Raw genomic sequence first — 19,162 nt, 5'->3', positions numbered from 1 at the left:
TAAAAAAAATATTTAAAAAAAAAAAATGATCATGAGGCCATTAATGACAGCTGACTACATTTAACATGTTTAAACTGTATTTACAACCTAGTTTTAAAAAATGGGACGGGGCCCCTGGGTGCAGTCGGTAGAGCCTGGGACTCTCGATCTCAGGGTCTTAAGTTCAAGCCCCACACTGGGTACGGAGCTTTAGATGAATGAAAAAATAATTTTTAAAAAATTAAAAAACAAAAATACGGGACAGAATGCATACACGGTAATGGTATAAGGCTAAAAAAAAAAAAAAATTCTATGACCTCACAAGCACCAACTTACATTTAGTTGTCAGGGTAAAAATAAGATCGCCGACAGAATACAGTTCAATTTTCAGCTACGTCTCTCTGATGATGCCTTCCCTGATCACCCTATTTGAAACTGTGCCCCTTCCTCCCTCCATCCGCACAGCATTATCACCATCTGATGAACGCTTCCTTTCGCATAGCCTATCTCCCGCTAATTGAGGCTGGTCGCTTACTTTCCCCTTCTGTTGGAGCCGCCCTGCCCCAAACCTAGAAGGGTGCGTGGCGCGTACCATGTGCTCTGTATTCAACTCACATGCTGTGTGATGCAAGCAAGTGTAAGAGAAGTCAAATTATTCACTTACTGGATATACAATTGGAAAGAAAAATGTTCAACTATATCATAAAAGGTTAGAAAAAAATCTTTTTCCAAGTTACTTGGTTTCCTGAGTAGTACCTTAACATCATTTCAAATATTTTACTTTCCTTCATTCACTTGCACACTGAGGTTTATTTACAAAACAAAAACAGAAACAAGAACCTTAGGTAAAGACATTTAAAACATTAAAAGTGACAAAATCCAGAGCAGTTTCATGAAGAAAATAAATGAAAGTTTTCAACAGGTGTAAGATCTGACCACAGAGAATGGGAAGAATACTGTTAAAATGTCCATACTTACCCAAAACAATCTACAGGTTCAATGTGATCCCTATCAAAATACCAACCACATTTTTCACAGAACTACAATAAAATACTAAAATTGGTACGGAACCACAAAGACCCTGAACAGCCAGAGCAACCTTGAGAAAGAAGAAAGTGGACACTATCACACAATCCCAGATTTCAAGATTTCTGACAAAACTGTAATGATCAAAACAGTCTGGTACTGGCACAAAGAGACCCACAGATCAGCGCATCCACACAGAGAGCCCCGAAATAAAGCCACACCTGTACAAGCAATTAATCCGTGACAAAGGAGGCAAGGGTATCCAGTGGGGAAGAGACAGTCTCTTCAACAAATGGTTCTGGGAACACTGGAAAGCCACACGCACACCACACACAAAAATAAACTCACAATGGACTAAAGATCTAAATGTAGACAGGAAACCACAGAACATCTAGAAGAAAAGACAGGCAGGGATTTCTTGGACATTGGCCATAGCAACAGTCCTCTACATGTTGGGCCGCACCAACACAGACAGCTTCTGTCCAGGAAAGGAAACCATTAACGAAACAAAAAGGCAGCCTACGGAATGACAGAAAATATTTGCAAATGATATATTCGATAAGGGGCTAAATCCAAAATATATAAAGAACTTAACTTACACAACTCAGCACACACAAAAAGTAATAATCTGATCAAAAATGGGCAGAGGAACTCAACAGAACTTTTTCTACTTCTACTTCAGAAGACAGACACCAGAGAAGATGCCCCAAATCCCTCGTCGTTATCAGGGAAATGCAAATCAAGACTGCAACGAGATCTTGCCATTTCTGACAACATGGACGGACCTAGAGGGTATTATGTTAAGTGAAATAAGAAAAAAAAAAAAAGGATTTCACTTACAAGTAGAATATAAAAACAGAATAAACGGATGAACAAACCTAAAAAAGCAGAAGCAGACCCACAGATACAGAATACAAACGGACGGGCGCCGGGGTGGAGGGACGGAGGCTGGGAAAATGGGTGAAGGGCAGCGGGAGGTCTGGGCCTCCGGTCACGCCACGACTACGTCACAGGGACGACTCGGAATGTGGTCGAAGGGCTGCACCAGCGCTGGGAGGCGACAGATGGCAGCCCCACTTGGCAGCGAGGAGGGCAGACCTGCTCAATCACCATGTTACACACCCGAAACTAATGTGACGGTGTGTGTCAACCATGCTTCAATTACGGAAAAAAAAAACCAGAACAAACTTTTGACCGCAGCGTTAAAAAAAAAAGTGAGAGCGGAGCTCAATGTCCAAGAACACTCCTGAAGGAGAGTACGCGGTCCACCAGCCTGCCGGTGCGCCCAGCCCACTCACTCCAGCTGCTCTGCTCTGTAACGGGAAGGAGGATGCGCTCGCTGATGGCAAAGGTGGTCTACGTGAACACGGGGCTCGCAGCAGTTCAGAGTCGGAACAAATACACAAGCGAGAGATTTAAATTAAGACAGAAGATTTTGCTGGACCCATTTCCAAGCCATTCATGAAAACGTCTCGAAACATTTCTGAACTTATCTATGTTCTACATGACTTTAGAGGCCAAAGATACTTCTCACTGATTTGATTCAAGTAACAAATCAACAAATATTTACTGGAACCTTGAGGTTGCACATGAACTTCTCCACTTCTACACCTTCCCTTATCCCGTTCATTCTGCCGAGGATTTTCCTGCCTGCCGTTCTGACTTCAAGATCCTATTCATTAACAGAAAAACAGTTGCTGAGAAGGTAAGGATCTGGTAAAAATTCATACAACTGTGTACTAAAACAGGTAAATTCTACTGTATCTAAATTCTACCTCAATAAACCTAACCATAAAAACAGATACATAAACATACTTATTTGGGGGGCAGGCGGACCATGAGAAGGATAAACCGGAAACAAAACAATCAAGTGAAGGGAGAATGAGGACAAGACTCTAAATGCATCTTTTGATACAATGTTGACTTTCCAGTCATGTAAATGTTCTACATATTTGAAAAAATGAAATCAGAAAGGGCAAATAAAACTGCTACAAGGTAAATCCTTAAGTTTTTGTTTAATGGAGGCAGGAAGCGAAGCGATTAACATAGGTAAGAGCTCAGAGTGTAAACCAAAGTTTAGAACACAAACTCTGTTGTAAAAGATTGTCTTCAGACTGGTGAACTCTTATTTCTTTGGAATAAAATTTATGTTGTCATTTAAAATAATTCCTAACCCATGATTATACCACTAACGCCCTGAATTTAAGTATGAGCCATTCCGTTCCCCTTTTGGTTGTTAATCCTAACTTAGCCACAAATCTCTGTGCTGACTTCTTTCTTTCTGGCTAGAGTGCCTTCAACATTTTCTCCCCATAGCAAGAAGGAAATAAATGGAGTTAGAGAAGATGCCAAAGTAATTCAAATTACGTTTTAAGGTGAGGGAACTTTCCCACTCTCCCGCCAAAAGAATCCCGAGAATCTACTGGCACTTTTCTGCGCCCATTCCTAACAGCTCCCTCTCCTAAGCTCCTCCTGGAGCCCCTCCTGCAGAAAACTCATCCACCCGTGAGCGCTCCAAATTCACCCTTTCTCCAACAGCTCTGTGCGATAACTCAAACACCTTCAGGGACAGAAGGTCTTGTTCAGGGATGTTTGCTCCCAAAAAGAGGTAGGAATATAAAATGTTAACCAGGAACCTTAGATTGAGCCAAGAGAGGAAATCTTTTTGGGCAAAGAATAAAATCACTCCATACTCACTGGAAATTCCTAAAATCAGAGACTGCAGACAATGACAACAGCATCAATTAAAAGATAAGGTTTCGCCAGAACAGAGTTTCTTCTTTGGCAGGATGGCTAAGCTGGGTCGGTGGCCCGCTCAGCGCACTGATTACGTCCACGGGCGCTACAGTGGTAATACCAGAGTTTCTACTCCAGTCTTGCCACTTACCTACGTGACTCCAGGCCTGAGTTCCCTCATCTATAAAATGGAAACCCTACCCTGTAAGCGGTTTCCAAAGTCAAATAAGACAATGAATGTGAAGTGTTTTGCACAGAGCCTAGCACACAGGAACCCCCATCCCCCAGCCGAACAACGGCTCTTACGAATTATTACTAGTACAAGAAGAGCACTGACCCACACCAGCACCAAGTTCCATGGGGGGAGACAAGCCACCTGAAGCCTCTCCCAGCTTCAGAGGCAGGGGTTTTTGAACATTCTCTTCACTGATGTCCTCTTGGTGTCTGGCAAGTAACAGACACTCGGTAAATATTGCTGACTGGATGAGTGATGGCTGGCTGTCAGGACAGGGACATTATATGTGATCTCTAAGATTCCTTTCCATTATGAAATCTCAGGGTTCTGAGAAAATAAAATAAAATGACTTACTAGATGCCAGAGCTTCTGCTTCAGTGGATGGAACCTTGTAGATCTTTCCACCCTTATAGACAAAGCTCCCTTCAGTCACTTTGAAATCCAGATAGCGAGTGACCTCTGTATAAAGCAGCATCTTCACCAGCTGACCTAAAAAAGTCCAACACTCCAAACTGTAACTTAAGCCTCAGTATCTTCAAAAACCAGCAGAAATACAAGTACATTCATTGTGGGCTTGTACTAACCACTTCCCAGTTCTAACATTGTCCAACCCCTTCCAAAAACTCTTGAATGCCATGTTCTAAATGGCACAATCAGAATGCACACCTACTGCGGAACATCTTTAGAAGTGCTTTTTTAATGTTACAACTTCAGGAGTAATAACTTTGTCAACTTGCTTTTGTAAAATCTATGTTAATTATTATTAGAGGTATGAAGTTTAGAATTACAGTGCTATTGAAAATGGGCTTGAGTTTCCTTTAAGTTACTATTGTAAAGAGAAGCAACTAATAGGCAAAAATTTTCAAGAATTTGTGCTACTCACTTTATATTATTCAATCTGTACTAATTAAAATGAATATTAATTTCATGGGCGCCGGGGTGGCTCACTCACTTGAGCGTCTGACTCTTTGATTTCAGCTCAGGTCATGATCTCAGGGTCATGAGATCAAGCCCCACCCCAGGATCCAGGCTGTGCATGGAGCCTGCTTGGGATTCTCTATTTCCCTCTCGCCCACGCCCACCCTCCCTAAAATAAATAAATAAATCTTTTTAAAAATAAATAAAAAATAAAATGAACATTAATTTCAGATGAATTTCAGGCATATAATTAAAAATATTATCTGCCTATAAGCCAAGAAATTTGGTATACTAAAATAGAAACCTTTTTTTTTTAATAGAAAGCTTTTTGAGAAACTAAACAAAATTACTTTAAAGCTCATTTGAAAGGACAGAAACACTAGGGCAAAATAAAAAAATATATATATATATATTTTAAAGATTTATTTATTGAGAGTGAGAGATTGCACACACAAGCAAGTGGGGGGGGGGGCAAAGGGAGAAGGACTAGCGGATTCGCCACTAAACTCAGAGCCCGATGTGGGGCTTGGTCCCAGGACCCTGAGATCATGACGTCAGCTAAAGTCAGACAAATCGACTGAGCCACCGAGGCACCTCTAAAAAATTTTTTTGAAAACAAAAAATAAATAATGAAGAGAGCTTTACCCAACCAGGTACTAAATTGTAGAGTTATACTGATTAATCACTAAATTAGTGGGGAAAAAAAGAGATCCATGTATAATAATATATTTATTATAAAAGTTCAAAGTGGAAAAGATAAATGGTGTTGAGGGACAACTGATTAACCATTCTGAAAAATTAAATCTCAATGTCTACTTCTCAAACAGGTTAACAGAGGGGGCACCTGGCTGGCTCAGTCGAAAGAGCTTGTAACTCTCCATCTCAGGTCCTAAATTGGAGCCCCATGCTGAGTGCAGAGATTACTTTAAAAACAACAGGGGCGCCTGGGTAGGTCAGTGGGTTAAAGCCTCTGCCTTCGGCTCAGGTCATGATCTAAGGTCCTGGGATTGAGCCCCGCATCAGGCTCTCTGCTCAGGTGAGAGCCTGCTTCCTACTCCCACTCTCTGCCTGCCTCTCTGCCTACTTGTGATCTCTATTAAATAAATAAAATCTTAAAAAAGCAAACAAAAAAACCTAAAGATATTTAGCCTCAGGATAACAAATAAATCAACTTACACAGTAAGACAGGTGAATTCATTTTTACAATGAAAAAATTAAACTATAAAACTATTAACAGCAAATATTAGTATTTTTATAACCTTGAGGTAAAGAGGAAAACTAAGCATAGCCTTCCAAATCAAAAACAATAAAAAGAAGAAAAATCAATCTATATACCTACATGAAAAGCAAAAGCTTACGTATGAAAGAAAAATACAGCACAGCTACTTATAAAGCCAATCACGGACTGGAAAAGGTAACTTCAAATACATTAAGGGTATTTATTTCATGGTCTTTATAAAGAACTCTTTCACATTGATAAGGAAAAATTTAAAAACCTCAAAAGAAAAACGTACAAAGCCTAAGGCTGGCCAATATGAAAGGCAATGAACATCTAGAAATCATTTCTCTAACAAACAGATACTTTTACAAAATCCACGGGGCACCTGGCTGGCTCAATGCTTGCAGCATGCGACTCTTGATCTTGGGTCACGAGTTCAAGCCCCACGTTGAGCATGGAGCCAACTTAAAAATAATCAATCCATTATTTTGGCTTCAGGTATGGCAAAGTGACAAAAATTAAAATGAAGATGGGGTGCCGGGGTGCCTCAGTAGGTTAAGCATCCAACTCTTGGTTTTGGCTCAAGTTATGATCCCAGAGTCATGAGATCAAGCCTTGAATCCGCTTCTGTGCTCAGCAGGGGAGGGGTCTGCTTCAGATCCTCTCTCCCTCCTCCTCTGCCCCTCTCCCAGCTTGTGTGCAGGCACCCTCTTTCTCTCAAATAAATTTGTTTTTAATTAAAATGAAGAATACTCAGATTTAGTAAAGGCAGTGGGAAAGGGGTAGACCCACAGGCTATTGGCAAGAGTCAGATCAGGCAAAAGAAAATAAAAGCCTTAAAAAATCACTGCCTCTCTCCCCTCAATATATGTCTGGGGGGTATGGTGAGATTCAACACACACACAGCCTAGCCTGGGTGGCTCAGTCGGTTAAGCATCTGTCTTCAGTTCAGGTCATGTTCCCGGGTTCCTGGGATGCAGTCCCACATCAGGCTCCCTGCTCAGCATGGAGTCTGCTTCTCCCTCTGCCTACTGCTCCCCATTTGTGCTCTCTCTCTCAAATAAATAAAATCTTTTTAAATAAACAAATTTCAGAGAAAATGCAAATAGGATATTTCCACTAAAAGAAACTAGAATATAAACTCAAAATCAAGAAACAAAACCCAAAAACGGCAAAGGGTAGTTCATACTTTAATTGATGGGACAGAAATAGACTTCATACCAACAACCTAATTTTTAATGTAATTTCAGAAAAAGGCATTAATATCACAGCAGTTTAGCTCCCCTAATTAAAAAGGAGGAAAATGTGAAAAAATAAATTTAAAAGCCTTCAAACTAGGGAAAACACTGCTTCTAAAGACCCAGATATCTGAGACTGTCAGGGAAGCCCCGAGAGAAGAGGGTTGTAGTTTCCATACACGCTGTGCCATGTCCTAGCTTTGTGTCACCAGAACCAATTAGGAAGGAGGCACCCCTCCTCCATTCTTCCTGACTCCAGACGCCTCTAATGGCCACAGTCTACTCACCAAACTGTTGCCATCAACAAAATCTACTTTCACATCCCTGGAGTTAACGCTCTGTCAAGAGCTAGAGTCTACTTTTAAATCGGATTCAATGTACCACCAAAAATGTGAGAAGGCTTTACCGTTGGCCATGAGGAACTTAGGGATTAAGTCCACATTCCAGTCTCTTCCTCTTCCCATCGATGCTGGTGGTGCTCCTGGTATTTTAAATCTTTTGTATAACTAAGACCAAAACAAAAATTACCATAATGTAACAAAATCTACTTTTCATTATGCTATGCCACTATTCGTGGTGCTGGTGTAATAACTGACCACCAGCAGATGAGGTAAAGCGTAACAGTGACATTTCATTTTTTATTAGATACAATTTTTAGAGAAATTCCAAATACATCTAAGTTAAATACACTATAATGAATGCTACAGTAAGTATTGCAGAGGTAGTATTTTTTGCTAACAGATAAGCAAGAATATATAACTATTTGTCAATGATACCCTACTCTGCAGATACACCATTTGTAGAAATCATTTAAACTCACTCTCTCCTGGGTAAAAAGCTAACTTTACTAGCTAAAGTAATTTTGCTTCCATAGTTATATAAGGAGTCAAAAATAAATTCTGGATTCTTCAAATTAAAAAAAAAAAAAACAAAGTTAGCTCCAGCTAATTTAAAATTTATGTGAATCGAGTAGGAGCTCTAGATAAAAAGAAGCTTATGGTCTAAAATTTGGGAATATGCCTCCTGACGTGATGCAGTATGAACTACACAACGATGCTTTCTTATTAGAAGCTAACTTGGACTTTTCAAAAGAAAAAAAAGTGGGGAGATTTCTGTAGATTAAAAGAATAAAGAGAAACACCAAAGACAATGTTTAAAGTAGTTAAAAAAAACAAAAAAAAAGAAAGAAAGGAAAGGAAAGAAAAAAGAAACACTGCGACCACACACAATATAAGACATTCTTGGCACCACTGGGAAATTTGACTGTGATCTGGATATTACTGTTAATTTCCTTAAATGTGATAAAAATGATACTGTGATCAGGTAGGAGAATGTTATTCTTAGCCAGTGAATGCTGAAATATTTGGGTCCAGTATCATGATGTCTGTTACTTTCAAGGATTCAAACCAGTAACAAAAGAAGACATAAAGCAAGTATTGCAAAATGTTTACTGCTAAATCCAGATGGAAGGTTGACCCACTGGTATTATTCTTTCAACTTTTCTACAGGCCTGAATACAAAACAAATTTGGAAAAAAGATGAAGTCCATTTCAGCAGTCACGATGGACAGCAACTGACGATACCTGTGTATCCCCAGTAACACAGCACAGCTCGCGGCCACGCATCTGGACGCTGAACAAACCTCAGGGAAACATTCAGCAAAACAGCAAAATGATAAATATTGATATATGGGAAATGCTTCGTGTGCCCAATCTAAAAAAGCAGGAAGCAAGGGAGTAGAGCAAAAAGAACCAAAGCTCTAGAGTCTTACAACCTAGGTTCACAATCCTGTGATTTTAATAACAGACTATTCTGTCATCTGAAAAAAGGCGACAAACTCTGAGTAACTGAGCGAAACCAGGTGGAGCGCGCCGGCCCTATGCCTGGCCTGTGTTAGGCCTCCATGGAGTCCACACCCTTCCCGTGGAGAGAGAACAGGTGATTGCTCCAGATGGCAGTACCGTCACAACTCGAATGTCTACACGCCCTAAAACCCACAGTCCCTGAAAAAATAGGATGCTAGAGATAATCTAGTTAATAAAACAAAATTAAACCTATCTACAAGGAGTAGAGTTGAGAGTCACAAGTAAAAGTTTCAAAGAACGAAAGGCATCCTAATTTGCTCTAATACTTACATCCTCCAGAGGCGTTATAGATGCACTTTCTCCTCCATAATACGGGTTTCTATCCATGTGAAGAACTTTCTTCCCGTTCACTGACATTATACCTGACAGGATACATTCCTACAGGGAAAGCATAAGCATTTTCAAAAGAAGTGAAGTGTTACCACATGTTTCAAACAGATACTTTTTTAAAGCCCCTCTTAAGGGCATCCGGGCGGCTCCGTCCCATCAGCTTCACACTCTTGGTTCTGGCTCAAGTTGTGATCTCAGGGCTGTGAGATCGAGTTCTGTGGCATGGTCCGTGCTCAGCAAGGAGTCTGCTTAACTAAGACTCTCCCTCAGGGCGCCTGGGTGGCTCCTGGTTATGCGTCTGCCTTCGGCCCTACGTCAGCCTGCCTGCTCAGCGGGGAGTCTGCTTCTCCCTCTCCCTTCCTGCTCGGGTTCCCTCTCTCTCCCCTTCGCTCTCCCTCTCAAATAAATAAAATCTTTAAGGAAAAAAAAAAAAAAAAAAAAAAGACTTTCCCTCTCCTCTGCCCACTCCCACTTGCACATGCCCACTTTCTAAATTAAATAAAATCTTTAAAAATAAGTAGATCTTTTTAAAAATGTAAAACAACGATACTCTTCTCACAATATTTTTATTTTGGAAGATACAATTACACTTCGTGAAGCTTATTCATGTTAACATATAATGGATTTATCACTAAGTGAATTAGTAATTTTTAAAAATTTTCAGTGTTGATTTCTAATTATAAATATTTATATATATATATATAAACCCTATAAACAAAACTCTTCAAGGTCCTTACTTTTTAAGAATATATCCCAAAGCCAAAGAGTCTGAGAACGAGAGCTCTAAAGGAAGCATCCAGGACAACCATAAATAGATTGTAAATGTCCAGTCTCAGGAAAAAGGTAGATAAAACATGAATATACTAAGATATACTCTATCAAGATAGAGGGAGGAAAACCAAAAAAGAATAGTAGGAGTATTGAACTAATGAGAATTATCACAGAGATGGGATACACATTCATTCAAAACTCTTAACCAGGGTTTTGGTGATCAAGGCTTTATTGTTGTTGTTTTTTTTTTAAAGATTTTATTTATTTATTTGACAGAGAGAGATCACAGTAGACAGAGGCAGGCAGAGAGAGAGAGAGAGAGAGGGAAGCAGGCTCCCTGCTGAGCAGAGAGCCCGATGCGGGACTCGATCCCAGAACCCTGAGATCATGACCCAAGCCGAAGGCAGCGGTTTAACCCACTGAGCCACCCAGGCGCCCCAAGGCTTTATTGTTTTTAAAAGAAAACGGAAATTCCACGTATCCTCATTAATCTTTAGGGGTTTTCAAATTTACCCCAAAGACCCCAGGTAGCAGAGAACAATCTCACTCCCCTAGAAGTCTGACTTGATACCTTTATTTTTAAAATTCATTATTTCTAATCTTACTCCAAAATGTATCTTTTCGTTTTAGTATAATGTCAAATTTTACTCTAGGAAGATGTGTCATTTCTTATTTATATCAAGACACCAAACATCAGGAGTGCTCCAGAAGGCCACTTCATGCCCTATTCTGGTCCTAACTACACCCCCAACGCCCCCCTCATGATTTCTAAAAGTGCTGATCTGCTGTTTTTAAACTCTGAATAAATGGCATCATGCACTATATCCTTTTGTATATACCGTTTATTCAACATTATGTTTACAAGACTCATCCAAATTCTGTTTTGTGTATTCTTGATATGTACTTATTCTTACTGCTACGGAGCAGAGGTCCCCAAAGTACAGGGGCCAAGTCCAGTGCACATGCGATTTCACAAATAAAGATTTATTGGTAAACACCCAACCCCATTCATTTCCGTATTGTCCACATTTGTTTTCACCGTACTGCAGTGGAAGGGTAGTTGTGACAGAGACTGTACCGCCTGCATAACCCATTTCCTACATGGACCTTTCCAGAAGGTCTGTGTGACCCTGCAAGCAGTGGGTGGATCCCAAAGGGTGCATCCCAATTCAGTACCACCTGTGAGCATGTTTGAAATGCCAATTCTGAGCAGATTCTCAAACTTCACTCTGCATCCCCGTCACCCAGAGGTCTCCTTAAAACAGACTGCGGAACTCCCACCCACAGGACTGGGCTGCGGCCGAGAATTTGTTTTTCTCACGATTTCCCCGGTGATGTTAATGAGGCTGGTCCAGGACCAATTTCAAGAATCATTACTAAAGCAGCACCGCTCCAACGTTACTAAGAATCAACTGGGGGTCATGCTAGGGGTGCGTGGCTGGCTCAGTCGCTAGAGCACGGCACTCGCGATCACTGGATCATGCAAGTTCAAGCCCCACCGCTGAACTCAGAGCCTACTTTAAAACAAACAAACAAAAAAAAAAACTGGGCATCAGATTTTGATTCAGTATACTCAGCGTGAGCCCTAACCTTCTGCAGTTCTAGTAAGTTCTCAGGTGTTGCTTCGCAGTTGATTCAAGAACCACGGTTTGTATAACAAAGTGGTGGAGGCTTTAGTTGAGTGACTATACCACATGACTACATAATCATTTATCCCTCCTACTATTAATGGACATCTGGATCAGTTGCCAGTTTTTGACTCTAATAAACAATGTTCTATGAATATTCTCAACCTGCTTTTATTATGCGTTTATTGGATATATATCAAGGAAAGCACCATTATGTTCAACTTCAGCAGTTAACTCCCAAACTGCTTTCCAAAGGGCTTGTACTAATTTATACTTCCGTCCCAGAAGGGTATGAAAGTTCCTGTTGTTTCAAATTCTTGCCCAACACTTGTGTCTTTTTAATTTTAGCCATTCTGTAGTTAAGATGTGGTTTAATTTGCATTTCCTGACAACTAAGGAGGTTGAGCATTTTTTTGGTTTATAGTCTACTGATAATTATGGTATCTTCTTTTGATAAGTGCCTATTCAAATTATTTGTCCTTTTTAAAAAATGGGTTTCTTTTTCTTACAGCTATATTAAAGTTCTTTTTATATTCTGGATAGAGGAAAGTGCCTTACTGGTTCTGTGCACTGCAAACTTCTTCCATTCCGTGGCTTGCTTGCCTGTCCACTTTCTTAACGGTGTCTTGATAAAGAGAACTGAAGGCATTTTATAATTACAAAAATCAACCCTAATCTTTTCAAAAGCAATTCACTTGTCCAAAAAAAAAAAAAAAATCCAAAGAAGCACCGACATATATGGTTCAACATATTTCGCGAAGGTAAAAAAAAAATCTGCCTTCACAGAAACAGATCAGGACATAAAAAGAGAAAGATAAAACAGTCCTGTGTCCAGCCAACAAAGGCAGACTCCAGAGGTCAACTTTTGGAAGCAAAATCACAGCAAGCAACTCTGAGTGCTGCATATCTTCTATATATAACTTTCCACGCTTCCCTGCAAATAAGCATGATCCACTCACTGGACCACGGCTCTAAAGCAAGTAACAAAGACGGAGGCCGGAAGTGAACGGTTCAGCAATTTAAAGACTCACTGAAGTCCGAAGAGCTGCTAACAGAACCACCTCTAGAGGCACCGTTTGGAACAAATGTTGAGAAAAGCTAGTTAAATCTGCAGGTTCATGGATCCTCCTAAGCCCATCTATAAAAGATTGCTTTTCCATTGCCAAAAGAATAAAATACACAGGGACGCCTGGGTGGCTCAGTTGGTTAAGCAGCTGCCTTCGGCTCAGGTCATGATCCCAGCGTCCTGGGATCGAGTCCCACATCGGGCTCCTTGCTCGGCGGGGAGCCTGCTTCTCCCTCTGCCTCTGCCTCTGCCTGCCATTCTGTCTGCCTGTGCTCGTTCTCTCTCCCCCTCTCTCTCTGACAAATAAATAAAATCTTTAAAAAAAAAAAAAAAAAAAGAATAAAATACACAGTAGCACATTTTGCTTTAAAGCATGGGATGAACTAATTTGCTCACAAAATCTGTCAATCATATCTGGGCATCGGGTACACATTAATGATCCTTAAATTTTAATATCTTACAAAATTAACTCAAAATTAAAATCCAGTACTGCTGCCTATCTGATGAATAAAGAATAACAAGCAAAGCACATTAAAGCCAGAAAAAATAATCTAAATGAATTTCCTTTTTTTGCACTAGAAAACCCTGTCCACCCATCATATACATCAATAATACTGATAACTTTTACCAGAAAAAAATCTATTTATTAGTGAATATTAACCAACATATTAGTTTTAAATCTACCGGATTAGAGTACTCCATATTTAATTCAAACTCACCCACAAATGACCTGAGCAGGAGAGAACACAAACTCATACCCAGAATAACTGATAAAACCATCTTCAGAATACAACTTCTTTATGCTAATGGCATCTGCCACTCACCTGGCATTTCATGTTCTTCTACATAAAAAGAGGTAACTAGATCAAATAGTTTAAAGGTCAGTGGCAGCCAAGTCCTAGTAAGGATAGACTTGTGGGAGTGCGGGCAGGGCCCTATCAGTGGTGTGAAGGTCACTTCCCTTCAGCACCCTGCACATATCACCAGAGTTGCAATAATCAGCGTAACTTACTTGGAAAGCACCTAAATACATTAAGGCAAAATACCTCTAATGTCCCAAAGGGACGTGCACAGTGTTCCTGTATGTGTGTGAACTGTGATAAACCTACACAGTACTTCCCAGGTTAGTGGTACGAGAGACTACCCTGGTCTTAGAGATTCCTTAGAGAGCAGGAATTGAAGAGAACAGAGCCTGAGTACAATGTTCTGATAGAGCCTCCAAGTGACCAAACTAAGCACCCACCGGAACTCTAAATCCAACTGAATTTCAAAGTTACAAGGAAAAACAAAATATAAATGACAACAACAACAAAAAACCCAAACAGGAAATAAATGCCCACAAAAATGTGATAAAGAAAACAAGGTACCTGAACACTAATACTAAAGAAAAATGACTTTTGAAAGCTACTTACCTAGAACTATGGGGAAAATGCATTAGCTAGAACATTTTTAAATCAGTTAATCTGTTTTATATGTCAGCAACAACACAGTAAAAATAATTGTTTTCAGCAGAATGCTCCTTTAAGCATCTGTCCCTTGAATGCATGTGATTAAATGCTGTCAAAAGATCATTTTTCTTGAAATTGGCTCTAATTCTATCTTTCCTGCTCAAAATCCTTTCCCACTGCCTGAAAGATAAAGTTAAAATTTCTTAGCCTAATACATTCAACATTAGTGAAAGCCCTCTCTCCAACCCAATTTCCCAATCTGCCTCTTCATACCTTCTGTTTCAGGCAAAAACTCCCTATTATGTACATCCTGTTCTCAATACCAATCCACCCTGCTCACTCTGCCCAGAAAATCGTGCCTCCTGCTCAAAGCTTACCAATATTTTTAAAAGCCAGCTTACATACCTTCTTTGTGAAGGTTTCCCTGCTTGCCCTGAATTCTCATGTGGGGCAGCCCTACTACTTACTGCACCTAGTACCTCCTCACGGTAACTCTCACGAGCGCCATCCTTCATGCAGATGTAATGCCCATAACTGATCACAACAGTCACAGTTTTAAATAACTGAAACTGGGTAAGCCAGTAGTCCAGGAAGAGCCTTTAATCAGGTATAAGGGGAAGGAAGACAGAGGGGATTGCTAATTTTCATGGATGTGAGCAAAAACATTTAGTTAGTGGTTTTTCAAACCAAGTGTCTCACTACTACTTCTAGATGCTAAAATGTGTCTGATTTTACTTCTATCCTAAGGGGCCAGTATGCTTGAAATTGATTTAAAATACAGACTGCCTACAAGACATTTATACCTTCCAAAAATAAGACATTTGTACATATTGGCCCTATGATCACTACTGCGGTGGACAGAAAGTCCTTCACCTACAAAACTCTAACATAGCAATGGCCAGGATTTTCAAAGAGCAAATCTGGGAGGCAATTTAAGATTTTTAAATCAGATATAAAAAACTCTTTTAAATCACAAAGTTTTAATAAAGAAAAAGGGTAAAATTTTATATCTGGGATGTAAAATAATTTCCAAACATCTAATACTAGCAATACCGGTTAACTCTCACTAAAGTACATGTTTCTATTTGTAATTCCGGACCAGAATTACTATGTAGAACAAAACAACACAAATACCTGGTAGCCACAAATAAGCTGTGGAACTAGTTACCTTTTTTTTTTTTTACACTATTTTTAAGAAGATTGAAGAATTTATTGCCAATCCCAAAGTCAATTAGAAGCAGTGTATTAGGTGGTCAGATGTTGTCTGTTCACGCTGAAATCAAAGAAAAGTAAAATCACCAGCCTAACAGCAAGAGGAGGAGGAGAAAATGAGGAGCAGACGGAAGAACTAACTCACAAAGGCCGCAGGCTGAGAGTTTTTAATAAGGAGACGGCTTACCCTGTGTCTCAGCAGTTTCATTATGTTACAGCGTCAACACAGTAACTACTCATTATGTGAAGTCTTACTAATCAAGCAAATTATATTACTTAGTTTGTTAAAGTTGTTGTGATGTCAATAGGAAAGTTGTTTTTTTTTTTTTTTTTTTCAGAAACTGGTGGTTCTCTAAAGTAATAATCCTCAATTCCTTAGAAAATTCAATTATACAGAATATTCCATTTCTCCTGGGTAGAGAATGATTTTGTTCCAAGTTACACTTTTATGTCTTATTTACTAAAATTACAATTAACATTTGTGAATCACCATGACCTTCATTTTAGAAGAAACAACTGATACAGAACAGTGCCCACTTTAGGCAACAGAGTAACTCTGACACCACACTTCTTTAAAAGTAACAAGTTAATAGCACTCAAAGTACCTGACGCACAGCCATCGCCTAATAGTTTGCACCCATAACTGGTAGAGTGTGCCTGTTTTTAGGTTGACTCTCTGGCACTACGTATTTCTAAGTCAAACATTAAGAAAATGAAGTAGTATATTCACTTGAAATAGTCAATTCTGATTTGAGGGTTTTTAACTTTGCTGATCTTACTTAACGGTAAGCAGTCTGCGTCATGAGAAAGGAGGGTACACATTCACCACTACCCAACCCTCCTGCCATCACTACTCCTATCAATGATGGGAAGACTGAATGCTCTGCATGGACAGAATTCTCAAAGAACACCTTTATGAGAAGGCTCATAGGGATTAAAGTTATCACAGCTGCAAAGTGAGAGCAGAAACGGCTCTGATTTCCAGTTACGTACCTACTGCTCATCAAAAAGGTCACAATTAGCCCAAATGAATACTTAAAGTGCATTATCTTCACTTGGTTGTTACAGAGCAAGAGCATGCTTATCTTCGACACAAAGCGATGCTTCCGTACCAGCCACATAGAAACCTGCAGGACAGATCAGCGCTCCTTTGTCCACCTCCAACGGACCTAAGCAAGAGCAAATCTGAAAGACCAGCAATAACCACAGAAAACACAGAACTGACTCTTACAACACCCTGGCAGCAACCGGGCCCATTTCAACCGGCGCGACCCTGCACAGACTACGAAGCTCAGAAGCCCAATCAGACACCTTAAAAATACTCACTGAGGGAAACCAGCCCCGCAGCTGGTAGGCCTGTTCATTTAGGCATCCAGCCGTTTGCCAACTCACCACCTAAAAAGAAATTCGACCAAATCCCTCGCATTCAAAATGACTAGTTTTCTAGGTAAGTGACCTCATCTGTTCGGTACTACTTCCTAGCCAGGCACAGGTCGGCTTCGGACTGGTCCGTAGGAGGGAACCCGGCCTCCAGCGACCCATCAGCGGTCCACTTCTCAGGGGAAAGCCCCCAGGAGAGACGATGGACACAGGGAACAGAAGATGGCAACGGTCAGCGGAGAAGGCCTCGGACAGGCAGGCTCTGAAAACATTTCCAATTCTCTACAGATGCTCAGGAAGTGGGATGGGAGGGTTCCAAGGAATTGCAATGCTCCTCCTCTGAAGTTGGGGGGGGGCGGGTAAAAAGCTCATTTTCTCTAAGTTCACTGAACTGCAGCAGTTACAGGACGGTGATTCTCCAATGACTTGTCACAAAATCTCGCGCCCAGCTCCGGCAGGCCGAGACCCACGAGCCGCGGCTGGAGCCGAAGTAGGAAACGCAGCTGCGAGCGCTCCCGACCTCCCCCACCCCGCCTGGTGCTTTTCCGTTTCCAACCGGGAGAGGCCGTCAAGCCGCAGCGGCGGCGGAAGGGCCCCCACACGCCCAGCGGGCTGCTGCCCTCGCTCCCCACCCACTTCTGCTTCCCCGTCGCCCGGCATCAGGCCACCCCCCGGAGCGGGCTCGCCGGCCCCGGGTCTGTCCTTGCACGTCCGGGGCCGAGCCGGGGCCCCCAGCCCCCGCCCGCGCGGCCGGCCCCGCTCCGCCGCAGGCCCCCGGCGCCCTGGGTCGCGCCCCCCGCCGGTCGCAGCGCACCCCCGCCACGAGGACACCCGCCCGCGCGCACGGGGACGCCGGCCCGCACGGAGCGGCCCCGCGCGGCGGCCCAGGCCTCCCGCGGCGCGCGCTGCGGGGGGAGGGGACTCACCGTCAGGCCGGTGCCCAGCACGATCACGTCGTACTCCTCATTCATGGCGGGGGACGGCGAGGACCGAGGCCCAGGGAGAGCACAAGCGCGGGGACTCGCGGGGCCAGCGGCGATGCGGCCGCCCTGGAGCCACGGGGGAGGCGCTCAGGCCGGTGTCGGGGCCCGACGGGAACGGGGAGCCAGGTCTGGAGCTGGAACGGAGCTGGAGAGGAGGGAGGCCGGCCGCCACCTCAGACGGGAAGAGAAGAGCGGGGCGGGGAGGGGAGGGAAGACGGGGAGGGCAGGGAAAGGCGGGCGGCTACCCGGGCCTCCGCAGCCGGGGCGGGGCTTAGAGACGGCGCTCGGAGGGCCGTCTGTCACAGCCTTCCCGCTCGCTCATTGGCTGCGCTCCCGTCGCCCGACCAACCTGCGTCCTCTCCCGCCTCTCGCGAGAGGAGGGCGGGCCGTCCCTCAGGCGGTTCCGGTTCCCCGCCAGGCTCGCTGCCACTGTGGTTGGGGGCGGAGAAGGCGGCCGTGCGCGGGCCCCTGAGGGCTTTCCTTGGGGTGGAAGGCGCCGCGCGGATGGCGGGAGGATGGCGGGAGGACGGCGGTCGGCTTCGTTCCTCCCGCCGTGGTGTGGGACCGAGGCGCGCCCGGGGCCCCGGGACCTCCCGCCGCCCTTGGACTTTGAGCCCGTGGCGGCCACGTGCGCCCGAGCCGCGGGCGCGGGATCCGCTGGGGACGCGGGCGGCCGTCTCGGGCTCCGCACTCGGCGCCTCGCAGCCGCGGGGCTTGTCGCGTGGCCAGACTCCGGCTGCGGCCCGGGCGCGGTGCAGGCCGGGGCCGGCGTCCGGCGCGGCCGCGCCCGCCCTTGTTGTTGGCGGCTGGCTTTGTTTTTCCCTCCCATCCGGCCTCTTTTTTCTGAACGCAGGAAGCCCCCGCCGCCCGCGAAGCCGGCCGGAGGTCGCAGGCTTTATCGTATTTCCCGCCCTGGGTCGTGCTTGCCGCCTCGCCCCCTATGCGGCCCGAATGAATTTAATGAGAAGAAGGAAAAAAAAGAAAGAAAAAAAAAAAACTTCTAAAAAACTAACCCTTAGCCCAAACGAAGGGGAAGGCTGGATTTGATGTGGAAGCAGGGCTGCGCCTTCTGAGAGCCGCAGCTCGGCGGCTCTAGAAATCGTAGCTGGCCGCAGGCGTGCGGTTAGC

At 43.1% G+C, this 19,162-nt stretch overlaps 1 protein-coding gene across 1 annotated transcript in view; it reads right to left on the bottom strand.

Moving 5' to 3' along the window:
* Nucleotides 1–18,220, bottom strand: part of GDI2 (GDP dissociation inhibitor 2) — a 28,729-nt gene extending 10,509 nt beyond the window's left edge. The window contains exons 1-4 of the mRNA XM_032881657.1: nucleotides 17,978–18,220; nucleotides 9,487–9,594; nucleotides 7,758–7,857; nucleotides 4,331–4,465 (exon numbers count right to left, since the gene is read on the bottom strand). Coding sequence (XP_032737548.1) covers nucleotides 4,331–4,465; nucleotides 7,758–7,857; nucleotides 9,487–9,594; nucleotides 17,978–18,022 — 388 coding nt within the window. The 5' untranslated portion in view covers nucleotides 18,023–18,220. The remainder of the gene's footprint in view (nucleotides 1–4,330; nucleotides 4,466–7,757; nucleotides 7,858–9,486; nucleotides 9,595–17,977) is intronic.
* Nucleotides 18,221–19,162: the final 942 nt, after the last annotated feature.

This window comes from Lontra canadensis, unplaced genomic scaffold, assembly GCF_010015895.1.
Source record: "Lontra canadensis isolate GAN:19392208 unplaced genomic scaffold, GSC_riverotter_1.0 scaffold76, whole genome shotgun sequence".
NCBI classification, from domain to species: domain Eukaryota; kingdom Metazoa; phylum Chordata; class Mammalia; order Carnivora; family Mustelidae; genus Lontra; species Lontra canadensis.
The sequence above is the reverse complement of the archived record's forward strand: the minus strand, read 5'-3'. Positions and strand labels throughout refer to the sequence as shown.